A 15,842-nucleotide genomic window follows, 5' to 3' on the forward strand; every position below is an offset into this window, starting at 1 on the left:
TCTTGAGGATCTTAAGGTTCTTGAGGTTTTCTTTCGCTTGCAAATAGCGTTTGAGAAGGACCTTCTCTTCACCCGAGTTCTACTCTTTTCCGCGGGCGCACCCCTTGGCGGCCTTGCGCTCATACCAAGGTTGCTTTTTCCCATCTCACGTCGATTGGCTAACCGCTAAGTGCACGGTCCACTCTCAATGAGTGAAAAGAGACACAAGGGGAGGCTGGACAAGCCCTTCTTTCTTGGGATTCCTGTCACTCTTCAACAAAACACGATTAGGAATCGACACGCCCAAGAGAACTTGGGTTCGTGCAACCTCAACAAGCAAAAAAAAAATCTTGTGGTTCTTGTGGTTCTTTCCTTGAGTGATACAGAACACTGCCAAAGCTCTGATACCAATGTTAGGTGCAACGGAATGATTGTTTGCGCTTTGCTCAAGATGAGTGCTCCGAACTGTTCTCAAGGTTCCTTGTGTTCTTATGGCAGGTAGAGCCTTCTGTTCTTAACAAGAGAATGCTATGATCACAAACAAAGTGAAAGGACACTGTGCGTGCAAGTGTATGAGACTGAGAGATAGAGAGAGAAGAGAGATACGACACTAGAGACGTTGTAAAACCCTCCTCCGAAGGCCCCACTCTCGTCGGCGAGAGTGGTCTACTTTTGATTGCACAAAGTGGTACAATTCGTATGCAATGGACTGATGCAACTTGGGACTATGCAGATGACGACGACGACTTTAGGGCTGAAATCTGTGGTCTTCTATTTGCTGAATTTCGGGGCTGTTTCGGTGGCTGAAAATGACTGTTTTGGCTGCGTTTTCGAGGACTGAAAATGAGGTTCTTCTGCATGGGACTAGGGCTGAATCTGCTGTCGTCCAATCGGGCTGAAAATGCTGACCATCTGATGCGATTGAGGCTGAAAACCAAGAACGCTGGGGCTGCCTTGTAGCGTTAGTAAAACGCTGGGGTTCTGGGCATGTGGTGATGTCTGCAAAGCTAGAAAACGCCAAGCCTGAGGGAGGTGCTGATGGAGATGAAAAATGCTAGGTTGATGGTGGACGATGATGAAGACCAAAAACACTAGGGGTGCTGAGGGGTTCCTGCTGAGAAGATGCCTGTTGAGCGGGACGCTCCTGCTGCTTCTTTTGCCAGAAAGTGCTAACTTGGGTTTGCTTATATATTAACTTAGCAAAATTGCCCTACGTACTTTTGTTGGAAAGTCACTTAAAAATAATAAGTGAAAAATACCAAAAATAGTGAAAATAGGCTAAATGCACTGGACAATTCCCCTAACTGATTCTAATGGATTCTGATGGGAATTCTGATGATCATGTTGTGTGCAACCAGAGGATATGCATCTACACTAAGTGACTGGGCATGCACGGTCTACGAATAGACTCACAAAAGTGCCAGATCACTTCTAATCTAGACTTGATTGGACTGACTGAACCCTGATCATGTTGTAGCTTGTCCACGAACACATAGGGTTGGATGCGTCACGTGACACTACCTCTCTTCGATCCGTGGATCTGCTTCCCAAACTTGGGTACCAAACCCTTGGGCTGATCTAGCTCTAGTTCCTCAGAGCGCTTTCTACTGCAGAGGCTCATGCCTTCCTCTGCTCCTTCTCCCTCATTAAGAGGAAGTACACCTGCAAACAAATACTTAGAGATCATAACATGAAAATCGTTACCTTCAAAGTCTCGACGCTCAAAACGCAACTCGGTTCTCGAAAAACACTTCCTCGGAAGAGATCTCTGCATAGAAAATCCTCTCTTCCAATCCTACACACAAAAGAGGTGTGTTCTCGGGTTCCTTCTTGTAAATCAACCCCGTCTACGATGTTTATGGACTGAAATTAGAGAAAAACAGTAGCTTGTCGCGATGGAAACACACTCCGTAGGCACTTCTTCGCGAGGGAGCTCGCGCTCTGGGTCCAGGCGACATCTGATACACTTGGGCAACCATGGGCAGCACCGGCAACGTCTTCTTTGCGGATGAAATCTACAACATCTTCTTCTTGCAAAGATTGGTCTTCTCTCTAGGAGAGGGCGTATGATGCTTTTATAGCTCTCTAGCCACGGCAAAGATAGGAGATCATTGGCTGCTCGTGTAGAGATAGCGGCTTGGTCTTCTCTCTAGGAGAGAGCGTATGATGCTTTTATAGCTCCCTAGCCACAGCAAAGATAGGAGATCATTGGCTGCTTGCGTAGAGATAGCGGCCAGTTTTTTTTTTTTTCTTTGCGCTATTCTACTGGAAAAAGAGAGAAAAATCGCTGGCTGGTTTTGCTGCTTTATTTAATCATAGGCTGCCTACTTATTAAGTGGACGGACGGTCACCTTTAAAAATGGTCTGAATCTATCCAAAAACTCAATAAAACCTTATAAGTTAAAAACAATGCTTTCACAGCACTTCCCAGGCGTCCCTGGATGCAATCACATGCACAGTTGCAATGCAGACATAGACTTCCTCGCGGGAAAGCATCTGCTTTCCCGAAAAGCAATTCCACTTCCTTAGAAAGCATCTGTTTTTCCTCAAAGTTTCCTCTAAACCCATCTTCATTCAAGTGCTTGCTTTTCCTGGTGCACAATTCTAACACAGTTCGGAATTTCCTCCTGACTATGGATATTCCCTTTTCAATGCACTTGTCACCCACCTTGTGACGCATCAGGAATACCCATCACCTAGTCCTTTCCTACCAAACTTACGGTACAATCTCTTTCGTGATGCTCTATGTCACCCATCCTATGACGCATTAGAGATGTTCCCGAATGGTCGGATACTTCTTCTCGATGCTCCATGTCACCCATCCGATGTGACACATCAGAAGCACCCGTCCATGGTGGCCTTACAGATATTCCCTTCGTGCTCCCGTCATTACTTTGAATGACGCACTAGGAATACTTTGTACTCGGATGTCTCCAGTGAGAAAAACCCTCTCACTTAAAATTCCAATAATTCATTTAGAATTATTTTTCTCGGTGTTCCAAGCGAGAAAACCCTCTCACTTATAAATCCAATAATTCATTTAGAATTATTTTCCTGTCAGATAAAGCCAATTTGGCAACAATTACTGAGTGTGCAATGTCAAGATAGATAGCCCTAGAGTGATGGGCGTATATACAATGCACGAGGAAAAAACCTCCTAGTGAGGGAAAAAATGCCCCGGCGGTCCTAAGTGTGTTCACGCACATCACTACCACATGTATATGGTAACAAAGCCCCCTGGGAGTGATGCGTGAACGAGAGCTGACACATAGAGTATAGGGAAGTGCCGTGCCATGAGGACATGATTAGTCCACAAAAGGAAGTAAGCCTAAAGCTTTGCAGAAAGCTTCGAACTTCTCACGAGGCAATGCCTTTGTGAAAAGATCTGCAAGGTTGTCCAATATTGGCACATAAGCCAAGCTGATCTCTCCTGCTGAGAGCCTCTCCCTGACATAGTGGTAATGCACCTCAATGTGCTTTGTACGAGCATGAAAAACTGGGTTCCTCGCAACTCCCAATGCGCTCTTTGACTGTGAGTAGATAGTGTTGGCAATGTCATGTCCAACACCCAAATCAGCCATAAGACGTCTGAGCCATAAACACTCAATCGTAGCTGTGAAGACTACCCTGTACTCAGGTTCACAACTGGAAGTGGCTACAGTAGGTTGCTGCTTGCTCAACCATGATATGCATGAACTGCTGAGCATGAAACAAAAACCACTCGTGGACAGCGAAACCACGAAACGCGTTTCGGCCAGGGTGAAACGTGAAACGCCTGAAACGTTTCAGCATGCAGGTGAAACGCCTCTGCTGAAACGCCTAAAATTTTTTGGGAGTTTTAACATGTGCACACCTATTATGTGTATAAATATAATACTATATACACCTAAAATTGGTGTTTCAGTCATACGTTTCACCGAGGCTCCTCTCTTGGGTGAAACGTTTCGGGGTGAAACGCCCCGTTTCGGGGTGAAACGTTTCGGGTCTGAAACGTTTCGCAGTTACACTACTCGTGGACACTCGCATGTCAAAACAACTAGCCCAATCTCAGTCCGAAAAAGCATGTAAGTCTGGCAACAATGATCCCCCCTTGGGATAAAATAAGCCAAGATGTAAAGTGCCACTCAAGTAGCGAAAAATCCTCTTGACAGCCTGCCAATGCATAGATCCTGGGCTATGCATGAATCTGCTGACCTATGAGACTGCAAACTGAATATCCGGCCTCATGTTGCATACATAAATGAGGCATCCAAGTTTCCAACAGCAGTTTGGTAAAGAGTGACATCGGCAAGTTCACCGGCATCATGAAGACTCAATTTCAAACCAGTTTCCATGTAAGTGACAATAGGTTTGCAATCCTCAAGTCCAAACTTACATAGCAATGTCTCTATGTAACTTGCCTGACACAAGGCAATACCACCATCACACTGCTTAAACTGTATGCCCAAATAATGATGCAACAGCCCCAAATCTTTCATCTTGAAAGTATCATTCAAATCAACCTTAAATTCAACAATATGTCTCTCATTTGGTCCAATGATCAGCAAATCATTCACATAGAGAACCACAACAACAAGTACATCAATCTCACGCTTTACATACAATGTGCTTTCTGTTGGACTGTTACAAAAGCCTCGTTTGACCAAATGAGTGTCAGCCTTCTCATACCAAGCACGAGGAAATTGCTTCAACCCATACAAAGCTTTCTTACATTTGCACACTTTATCCTCTTGTCCTTTCTTGACAAAACCGCGAGGCTGCATTACATAAACTTCCTCAAATATGTCACCATTCAAGAAAGCGGTAACAATGTCTGATTGATGTACATCCCAACCAAAATGAGCTGCCAATGCACATAGAAAACACACAGTAGTCATACGACAAGTGGGAGCAAAAGTCTCTTCATAATCTATGCCTTTTTGTTGTGCATAACCCTTTGCAACAAGTCGAGCCTTATAGCGTTCAATCTCCTGCGTACTCATAAACCTACTTCGTACCAATGGCCTTTTTGCCAGGAAGAAAATAACTTAAAGTCCATGTGTCATTTTCTATAAGTGCATCATATTCTGATTGCAAGGCAGCCATCCAATTTTCAGAATTTTGTGCTTCATCAAAAGACAAAGGTTCCTCTACATCACATAAGCTAGATACAACCAAAGCATAACAATTTGATGCATAAGATGCATGGCGAGAACCTGGACGAGTACGACTAGACAAAGGTGCATCCAATTTACTGTCATGCAAAGTATGCACCAACCATTTAGGCATACCTCTAGCCTACGCATTCTCAGCCCTTTCCTCATCAAGTACATCATGTACATCTGTCATTTGCATCAGTAATAGGCTGATCTGTAACATTTTTAGAAACCCCCATAGAGTTTACATTCGAGCTTCCACCACTGAAAAGAGGCAACAAAGTGTCATAAATGACATGTGAGCTTACATTACTGTCTCTAGTACATGTTAGGTGCAGCCGAATGAATGTTGTATTTTCTCAAGATTAGTGATCTTTATTTTTAGTTCTTAGGGAAAGAGAGAGCTTTCCGTCTTGTAGAGTGTTGTGGTCACGAACAAAGTGGGTGGATGTTGTGCATGCAAATGAATGAGACTGAGAGAAGGAGAGAGAAGAGATACGACACCGAGAGGTTGTAAAACCCTCCTCCGAAGGCCCCACTCTCGTCGGCGAGAGTGGTCTACTTTGATTGCACAAAGATGTACAATGCGAATGCAATGGGACTATGCCATTGACGACGACGGCGATGACGACGACGACTCGATGGCTGAATCTGTGATCTTCTTTAGGCTGAAATCCTTGGACTGTTTTAGGGCTGAAAATGACTGTTTTCGTACTGTGCTTATGGCTGAAAATGGCTGTCCTTGTCGGGGCTTAGGGCTGAATAAAAACGCTGGCAAAAACCAGGCCTTTGGCTGCGTTTTTAAGGCCACCACTGTGTGCTGAAAACGCTGGTTGTTGTACCTGTTTAGGCTGTGTTTTCCGCTGATGATGAAGGCTGAAAAACGCTGCTCATTGTAGGTCTATTCGATGCTGAAATTCGCTGAAGTTGACTGAGGTATCATGCTACAAAAAACACTGAATCATGTTGGCTGTCTAGCGTTAGTTAACTGCTGAAAAAACACTGGTGTTGGCAGTTGAAAAACGCCAGGCAGGGTAACTGGATGGCGATGCTTACTATGTGGGAAAAACGCCAAGGAAGGGAAGCTTCATGGCGATGGAGATCTGCTGGGAAGTGGGAAAACACCAAGGGATGGGAGAGGTATGGTGCTAGGGGGTCATAGGGGAGGGGTACTGCTGAGAAGTTGCCTGTTGAGCGGGAAGCTCCTGCTGCCTCTTCTGCCAGAAAGTGTGAACTTTGGTTTGCTTATATATTAACTTAGCAAAATTGCCCTACCTACTTTTGTAGGAAAGTCACTTAAAAATAATAAGTGAAAATCCCAATAAATAGGAAAATAGGCTAAATGCACTGGAAAATTCCCCTAGCTGATGCGAATGGATTCTGATGGGAATTCCGATGATCATGTTGTGTGCAACCGGAGGATATGCATCTATGCTAAGTGAATGGGCATGCACGGTCTACGAATAGACTCACAAAAGTGCCAGATCACTGCTAATCTAAACTTGACTTGACTGACGGAACCCTGCTATGGTGTAGCTTGTCCACAGACACATAGGGTTGGGATGTGTCACGTGACAGTATATGACACCAAGGGCTGAGTGGAAACTTCCACAAACACAACATCCCGTGAGACCAAGATATGCTTTGTTTGCGGATGATACAACTTGTAACCTTTTCTTTCAGTACTATAACCAACAAAAATACGTTTGACAGCCTTATCATCTAATTTTCTGCGTTGTGTTTGTGGCACCAAAGCATATGCCAAATAGCCAAAAACACGCATGTGCTCAATAGAAGGCTTTCTATCATGCCATGCTTCATACGGGTTCATAGACTACAAAGCTTTTGTAGAACACCTGTTAAGTACATAAGTGGCACACATAATAGCCTCAAGCCAAAACGAATATGGTAAAGCTTGACTTTTGACCATACATCTTGCCGTGTCCGTAAGAGACCTGTTTTTCCTCTCAACAACACCATTTTGCTGAGGTGTATACGGAACTGTACATTGGTGTTTTATCCCATGACTAGCCAGGAATGCATTAAATTCATGAGACATATCCTCCCCCCCTCGATCGAAACGGAGGTTGCCCATAGTACATTTCGAGACATTTTCAGTCATAGCTAGAAATTGCTTGAAGCACAAAAACACTTCGGACTTCATCTTAAGCAGATACACCCATGCATGCCTGGAGTAATCCTCAATGAAAGTCACGAAGTAAAGGTAATTGCCCAAGGACGGAGTTTGCATGGGCCCACCATCATCACTATGTACAAGTTGCAACCTGCATGTGGCCCTAATTGGACCATCCTTTGGAAACTTTGAACACTGCATCTTACCCAAGATACAGCCTTCACAAACATGTTTCTACAAACGCAATAAACTGGTAAAATTCAGATACCCAAAACGTGCATGCGAAAGTTTTGCATTTGTATCAGCCTTTGAATCCACATCAACATTTGCAAAATTCTGCCCACACTTGTCATACAAAGTGAGCTTATACAGCCCACAACATAAAATGCCAGATACAACAATTTCATCACCAAAACTGAGATCATGTACTGTACATCTGTCATCCACAAATTTGACTACAAACCCAAGTCTAGCAAGTGCAGATACAGACAAAAGATTCTTCTTGATCCCAGGTACATACCGTGAATCAACAAGTGTAAAAGAACTGCCATTTGCAGCAGTAAGCACAATCTTTCCAACTCCCTTGACTGGATAAGAGACATTGTTGGCACAAGTGACTGAATTGCCATGAGGGACATCCTCGAGAGAGAGAAACAAGTCACGATGAGAGGTAATGTACTTTGTAGCACCACCATCAAAGTACCACACATAAGCATCTGCAGCAACTGACAAACATGCATCATGGACAAAAGGATCATAAGTGCACTCTGCACTAAAAACCCATTCTGCATCAACATCAGCATCACAGTCTCCTTTCACAGGAGACTCAACAATAGCTGCATTTGTAGTGGAACCAGCATTTGTAGTAAACCCGCCTCTTTCTTCTTAGCCTCTTTTGCCTTCAACTTAGGACACTGCTTGATCAAGTGATCATTAGCTTTACAATAATGGCAACGCATTTTCTTTTTGCCCTTTTCACCAGGATTCCAAGACGAATTGTTGCCAACAGAAGCATTAGGAATAAGTGATTTACCACTCGTAGAAGAACCATGAGAAGTGGCTACATTGCTGTCACCACCTTTTCTTTGAGCAGCAATAAAGGCATGTTCAACTGCACGCTTTTTTTCTGGAAAGTCTCTCTTGCAACAACAATGTGCATAATGCATCTAACTTGACAACTTCTGGATTTCCTTGGGTCATAAGTCACCAGGTAGTAGCAATTCGCAAAGCATGAAGAACGGTTTGCACAAGGGAACTATCAGAAATGACTTCGCCTGCACAAATAAGTTGCTCATTGATATCCTTGTCACCGGCAAGGAAAGAGTCCATATCATCTTCCTCACACATAATATTTGACTCCAGCTCTTTACACAGCAATGCAATTTTTGTCTCATTGCGACTTGCATAAAGACCAGCCAGAATATCCCAAACCTCTTTTGCAAATTTTGCTGAACGAATGTGAGGAGTAATAGTGCGCTTCACAAACAATGCGATCAATGTATGTGCATCGTGCAATATAGCATGCCTATGAAAAGGGAACACATAAAGATGGTGACGAGAATAGGAGACCATTACGAATGAGAGACTCGAACAATGCGTACTAACTACTTATGCGAACACAAAATACTTCCTAAATGGGTTTGTTGGACCTCGACTCGAGAGCCAAGATCCGTCCTACATGACTTATCGTATCTGCAATGAGGTTAGCTCTACTAGAAACACAATCATCCACACCACCAAATTGCTCACAAGCTTGGAACCACTAGCTTGACGGTCACCCAAGGTGTACAAACTGGAGTAACATGAAGGCTTGATGATCCTGACAAACAATCACAGTGCTATCAAGCAAAAAAATGTGTCGTGCTTCAAAGAAGGAATCACAGAAAGAGATTCCTTTTCATGCAATGACTGAATCTTTTCTAAACTGTGGGACTGTGTACTAAAAGATACTATGATACTGCGTGTTTTATCCTCTTTCAAAACATGAGTGAGAGACTAGTGGCAAGGACGGAATGTTCTTGTCACAGCGAAGAACCACGAGAGGTGCTCCTTCAACTGTGAGAGATAGAATGTTTTCTTTCCAATCAATGTGTGAATTATAACCATTAAACCACTTGATGCCAAAAATCAAATCACATCCTTTGAGAGGAGAAACCACAAATCTACGACAAAAACCGACATTTTGAACTAACACGGTGACATCAGGGCATTCATGCGTGAAAGAAGAGTGCATGCCAGGAGCAAATCCAAAAATCACAATGGGATCTATGGGAAGAGCTTCTAAACGTGCGCTCTTCATGAGAGAATCGCTAATCACAACATGCATACTAGCCGAATCAAACAAGATCACAATGCGTTGACTATTCACATGACCATAACACTGCATGAGAGACTCGTCTACATGATCATGAGAAACTTCGGACACATTAGTATTCTCACTGAGTGCATTAACAGATGATGTGGATTCTGTGGTTTCTTTTGTGGGTTCTTTAGGTGCTTTCTTAGGAAAAACTCGTTTTATGTGACATTAGTGTGACATTCAAAACATCTTCTTTCTTGTGCATATACGGCTCGTTCTTCAAGAGTTATCCTACCTCCTAAAATTCCTTGAGCAGATTTTTCGTCGAGCGCCAACTTAGGGGTTTCCTGAGTTTTAGCCTTTTCTTTATCATCATTGTGAGATATGTGCTCAAGGTGTAGAAGAAGAATTAACGTTTTGCTTAGCATTGGTCTTACAGTTCGGTTGATTCTGAGAGGTGCTCGACTTGTTCTCCTTTGGCTTACCTTTGTTGTGCTTCATCTCTTGTGCCAAAGCAATTCTAACGACGTCATTGCAGTCCGTAGGGTTAAAGACTTGCACATCGAACTTAATGTACTCGTCTAGCACGAAAAGGAAAGCCTCATTTCGTTCGGCATCCGATTTGTGCAATAGGACGCCAGTCTGCAAAACACGGTTACAAAAAGACATAACAAGAGTGCCATTTTGCTTTAGACCATGCCAATCTTCTTTTAACTGATCAAGGTACTACGGCGGCATGAAGCGCGCCTTCAGCTTGTCTTGGAAGTCGACCCAACTAAAAGAGAGGGGTACGCCTTCCTCGGCATGCTCAAGATGTTCAGCCAACAGTGACTCCTGCCAAGCTTGATACCAATTAATGGCATCACCTGCTAGATACATGGCAGCAATCAAAACTTTATTGTTGCTTGTTCTCTTGTTAGTCGCAAAGTAAGCATTAAAATTGATGCAGCCAAGAATGAATCACAGATGCATCCATCTTACCATCATACTTACTAAACGTCAACTTCTCAGTGACTTGATTATTGGAGTCGTCGCCTCTACATGTGCTACGTGATGACTCGTTGGTCTCCTTGAGTGGCTCGCCTTTCGTGGAGAGTACCTGTAGGACCAACTCCTGCATGCGTTGGTCCTTCTGCGCCTCTCGTTCTAACTCCATAGCCGCTCGCTTCTCTTAGGCCGTTATGCGTTGAGCCTCGCGTGCTTGCTCACGCTCGTGCTCCATAGCTGCCCTTCTTTCTTTAGCCGCTATGTGTTGAGCTTCGCGTGCTTGCTCACGCTCAAGCTCCATAGCTACCCCTCGTTCTGACGAAAGCCTCCGTAGGGTTTGGTGCAATCCGTGGTGTAGATGGGGATGGCGGAGGATTGGGGAACAATCCTCCTGGTGTAGAAACTTCGTCTTCTCCAACTCCACTCTCATTACCTTTACGCAAAGTATTTATTCCGCTTTGGGTGATGACCATGTACTGAGTCTTGGGTACTTGGGGTTCTTGGGTTCTTGGGTTTTTAAGTACTTGGGTACTCAAAGTTCTTGAGTACTCGGGTTCTTGGGGTTCTTGATTACTCGGGGTTCTTGGCTTGCAATCTGCGTTTAAGGAAGATTTTTCTCTTACCCAAGCTCAACTCCTTCCTGCGGGTGCACCCCAAGGTCCGCTCTCAATGAGTCGAAAAGAGGAACATGGGGAGGCTATACAAGCCCTTCTTTCTTGGGTTACCTGCCACTCTTCAAAAACACAGATTAGGGATCGACGGGTGGAAATGGTCTTGAGTAACATGCGATCACAACAAAAAAAAAAAAAAAAAACGTGGTTCTTTGTGCTACTTTCCTTGAATGATGATATCGAACACTACCAAAGAGCTCTGATACCAATGTAGTGTGCAACGAAAGTGAATGATGGCGTAAGCTCAGGATGAGTAAACAGGGAGTGCTCAAGGTTAATTATACTTTAGAGGAAGGGAGAGCCTTCCTTGCTTAGAGAGAGAATGTGCAATGACCAAAACAAAGAGAGTGGAAACGGTGAGTGCAAACTTCAGAGTGCATGAGAGTGCTAGAGAGAGAGAGAGAGAGAGAGAGAGAGAGAGAGGAGACAACACCAGATGGGGTCCCAAACCCCCCTCCAAGGGCCCCCCTCTCTATTGCTAGAGAGGTATTTGCTTTAGATTGCACAAGGTTTGGTACAATGCTTCTAGATGTTGTGGTACTTGACGACGACGACGATGATATCAACGACGAAGACTGAGGGCTGAAAATGAAAAACGCTAGGGCTGAAGCTTGGCTGAAAACTGATCGCTGGTCTAGGGCTGAATCTGCAACTGTACCGGCAACGGCAACAACGAGGAGGCAAAAACGCTGGTGGCTGAAATCTGAAAACACTGGCTGATTTGACGGTGATGGGCTGATTTCCATCGAGGATCTGCTACGGAAATGGTGTGGATCTGTGAGGCTAAAGGCTGAAAACTGCTGTGGGTCTGGCGTTTTGCTTAAGGCTGAAAACACTGGGCTGATCCTTCCAAAAAAGCTAAGGCTGATGCTGAGAAAATGCCAGGAAGGCTGATCTGCTGAGAGGCTCTTATGCTCTTCTCCTCTGCCTGGAACTAAAGCGCTACGGCTGCTTATATAGGGAATTCATGCTGGGTCGAGCAGTGCTCCCTATAGCCCCCACGATCTGGAATAAAATGATAATAAGTCACTTACTAATGAGTGCCTATAGGAGGTGGTTCACGTGCGCGACAAGAGGTGGTTTCCACACGGTGAATGCTCATGTTGGGTACTACTGCTCATGTTGGCTGCTAATGGGTTGTGCAATCAGAGGGTATGCAGCTACTCTTAAGTGCTTGGACATGCACGCCTATGCACAAGCTCACAAGGGTGCTAGAACACTTCCTAGGCTACCTAAACCCTAGAAGTAGGTACAAATTTTCCACATGCACATAGGGTTAGATGTGTACGTGAGTACTTTACAACAAAAGCCTTTAGAACTGATGGTACTAGGTGTTGGATGCTGAAACATTGGAGGATGAGACTGAACTGATGCTGATGTGCTACTACCGATGGTACTGCTTGGAAACACAAGTAGGAGGAGGGCAATCACTGGCAGCCATTAGGCGAGGGGCTAATCTGTTGCTCAACGCCAAAGTGCTGCCAGAAAACATGGATCCTTTGCAAAATGTTTCCCAGGGGGTGCTGGCGATGGGTAAACTCCAACGCTGGTATGAGGTTCTGAGATGCTAAAAACTGAAGGCCAAAGTGACTCTTTTATAGGTTTTTAGCCATTTGGCCTACCTACTTTTTATAAATGCCGTGTCAAAGTCACTTCTTAATAAATGATTGTTCACAAGCCTATATGCTTTAAGTGATTGCATTTTGTGCAAATGAGGGTATGCAACTATGACATGCCTGATGATGCACATCCTTCTAGAGGCTCACAAAGTGTAGGCTAGATCCTGAGCTAACTAAGATTGATGCTAAAGAGAACACCACAAAGGTAAATGGAATCGCAAAAGCCATGCGACCGTCCCCCCCATCACAAATCCATCATGAACTCCCACTGTGATCAGCAAACAATAAATGGCTCTCAACATTAGCTGACCATACGGACAAACCCAGAAATAGTGCCTCAAGGCCCCATGCCACAGAGTACATCTCTGGCAAGTTGGATCATGACTGGTAATCTCAGCCCAAGTGCCAATAGTCAATCCCAAAACTGTCACTGAAAGGCTGGAGGGATACCCTGATCCCACCATACCTCTAACTAACATTGACCGTGAGCTTGGCGTCATTTCCTCAAGATGATCCTCCTCCCAAGCGATACAATATACTCAAAAAAAGAAAGAGGGGGCCCATCAGCCTTAGAGAAGGCCATTGCCACTCACCAGAATCCCATTCCAACTCAACCAATGGTTGCCTTGCAAAATCCACAACATCCATAGCGGTGCCTCCCCTGCGGAGAAACCAAGGTCGGCACGAGCGTCGCCCCAAAGAGCCCACCACTCAAACAGGCTGCCAACGAGCATCTAGGCGCTGATCAAGAGACACCTCACCTTGAAAAGACAATCTAATGTGATAGACGCGATAGCCAGTCTCTGCAATGTCAAAAACCTATGTCCCATGTTGCACAACAATTAGGCGTCAAGAGGGATGATCAAAAAATTCCCATCAGCCCTGATGAGAGGGTAAAACACTATATCCCCAATGAGGGCATGCAGGTCAACAGCAATTGCCGCATCAATCTCTCACATACGTGGAACAACCTCTCTCTCTCTCTCTCTCTCTCTCTCTCTCTCTCTCTCTCTCTCTCTCTCTCTCTCTCTCTCTCTCTCTCTCTCTCTCACACACACACACACACACACATTGACCGAGCATTGGAACTAGGGAGATCGAGACGCCCACGACTAAGGAGATGAGCTTCACAGCATCGACGGAGACTACAACAGAGGATTCGAGCCATACTATCTCGACATCCAAAGTCCAGATGAGGATGGAACCATCACCCATTGTATCTTTCTCTTGTATTGGGCACCCATTGTATCAGTAATCACACATACCCATAGTTCGAGCTAGTAGCACTTCTAGATTTATTTTAGTGTTTCTTTTTTTTGTACTCAAATACGGTACCAGATTCACAAGTTTGTAATGGATTGGTCTCATAGGTCATTTTGGCCTTTTGAGGATGTTAATATATCATTTCATATCTCTCTCTCTCTCTCTCTCTCTCTCTCTCTCTCTCTCTCTCTCTCCCCAAACACAATCCCAGCTAGTTGCTTGCTTCACATCTAACAGCTTAGGATTCCAAAGTACTTTTTATTTTGTTACTCAGACTATGTATCAGATCCACCACATTGTAACTTTCTGGTCTCATAGGTCACTTTGGCCTTTTGAAGACATTAATATGACATTTCATTTCTCTCTCTCTCTCTCTCTCTCTCTCTCTCTCTCTCTCTCTCTCTCTCTCTCTCTCTCTCTCTCTCTCTCTCTCTCTCTCTCTCTCTCGTATCAGATTCACTATTTTGTAGCAAATCGGTTTCATAGGTCGTTTTGGCCTTTTGAAGACGTTAATATAATATTTCATTTCTCTCTCTCTCTCCACATACATGTGTGTGCGTGTGTGTACACGTGTACGTATATATATAAACTTCTTTTCTGCTTTTTCTCTATGTTTGGAAAAAGAGATTTGTATTTCAGCGTAAATCAATTTCCCCTTTTAGGATTTAAAGCTTAGGTTTATCGAAATGTCATTCTCAAAATATAGATGGTAATGCCGTGTGTGCACGACATGATTAAACACCCACAAGCCAAAGTGCAGAATACATTTGCATTATGAGTTTGTCCTCATTTCTCATATTTCAGTTTAATGCATCTCTGATTTCAGTAATAATGGAGGTGCAATTATGCAATGCAAGGAAGTAAAGTCTTCAGATTTAAAACGGTTGTGACAAGAGCTCAATTGCCCAGTAGTAGAGCGATGAACCTGTCTCTTAGAAATTGAGCAAACGCTTTGACAGAAAGCTCGAATTCTTTCGATGAGATTGAGCCAGAGACACCTTCAGCTTCTTCAAGGAAGCCTGTTGAATTGATTTTGGGTTCCTTGTCCTTCCTTTTGCTGCTCTTTTCTTGCTGTGTCACAGATGCATCCGCAGCAGAGAGACAAAGCTGAAAGCCTCCCCTGCCAAACCTTCTTGTCCTCTTGGTGTTGCCCTTGTCGGCTGTCAATCTAAATTGTCGAGCAATAAGACAAGGAGACTTTTTCTGAGTGGGGCAAAAGAGACGGCTATGGTAGACCTTGCTTGAATGTGGCAAAGACCTGCCACATGCTTCAGGATGACTTCCATGGAAGCTCCCGTGGTGGCAATGAGCCATTTACGTTCCAACTTAAGATGGCGGCCAGCGGCAAGTGATATTTTCAGCTCGACGAAATGTTTCTTCCTGATGGACGTTGTGCCTTTCAAAGTTACAAGGTACATGGGGTGGGGGCCTCGCGGGGTGGGGGCCTCGCTAGGTAAAGCATGGAACTCTTGGGAGCAATTGTGGAGCAATCCCTAAACCTTGTCAATTAGTGCCACGTGGCATACAAATGATGGCAAACCTTTTCATACACAAAGATATATCTGAAGAGGCAAAAAAGTACAAAATGTCACTTGTTGCATGGAAGTAACATTGAGTCATGAGATTTACAATAGGGGCAAGAATAATTCATCTCCTTATATAGGTGTCCAATGTACCTGCCCCACAAACTTGTACTCAGCCTTTAGTAGTTATCACACGAATGATGTGCATCACCAGAAAGTTATAGGAATTTCT

General features: G+C 44.2%; 1 protein-coding gene across 1 annotated transcript in view; it reads right to left on the reverse strand.

Annotated features, from left to right (window-relative positions):
- The window catches only part of EMB2729 (Alpha amylase family protein), a 177,882-nt gene extending 162,379 nt beyond the window's left edge, over nt 1–15,503 (reverse strand). The window contains exon 1 of the mRNA XM_086515669.1: nt 15,013–15,503. Within this exon, the coding sequence (XP_086371795.1) occupies nt 15,013–15,401 (389 nt within the window). The 5' untranslated portion in view covers nt 15,402–15,503. The remainder of the gene's footprint in view (nt 1–15,012) is intronic.
- Between the last annotated feature and the right edge of the window lie 339 nt (nt 15,504–15,842).

Source organism: Adiantum capillus-veneris, chromosome 7, assembly GCF_014529385.1.
Source record: "Adiantum capillus-veneris isolate H3 chromosome 7, ASM1452938v2, whole genome shotgun sequence".
In the NCBI taxonomy this organism is placed as follows: domain Eukaryota; kingdom Viridiplantae; phylum Streptophyta; class Polypodiopsida; order Polypodiales; family Pteridaceae; genus Adiantum; species Adiantum capillus-veneris.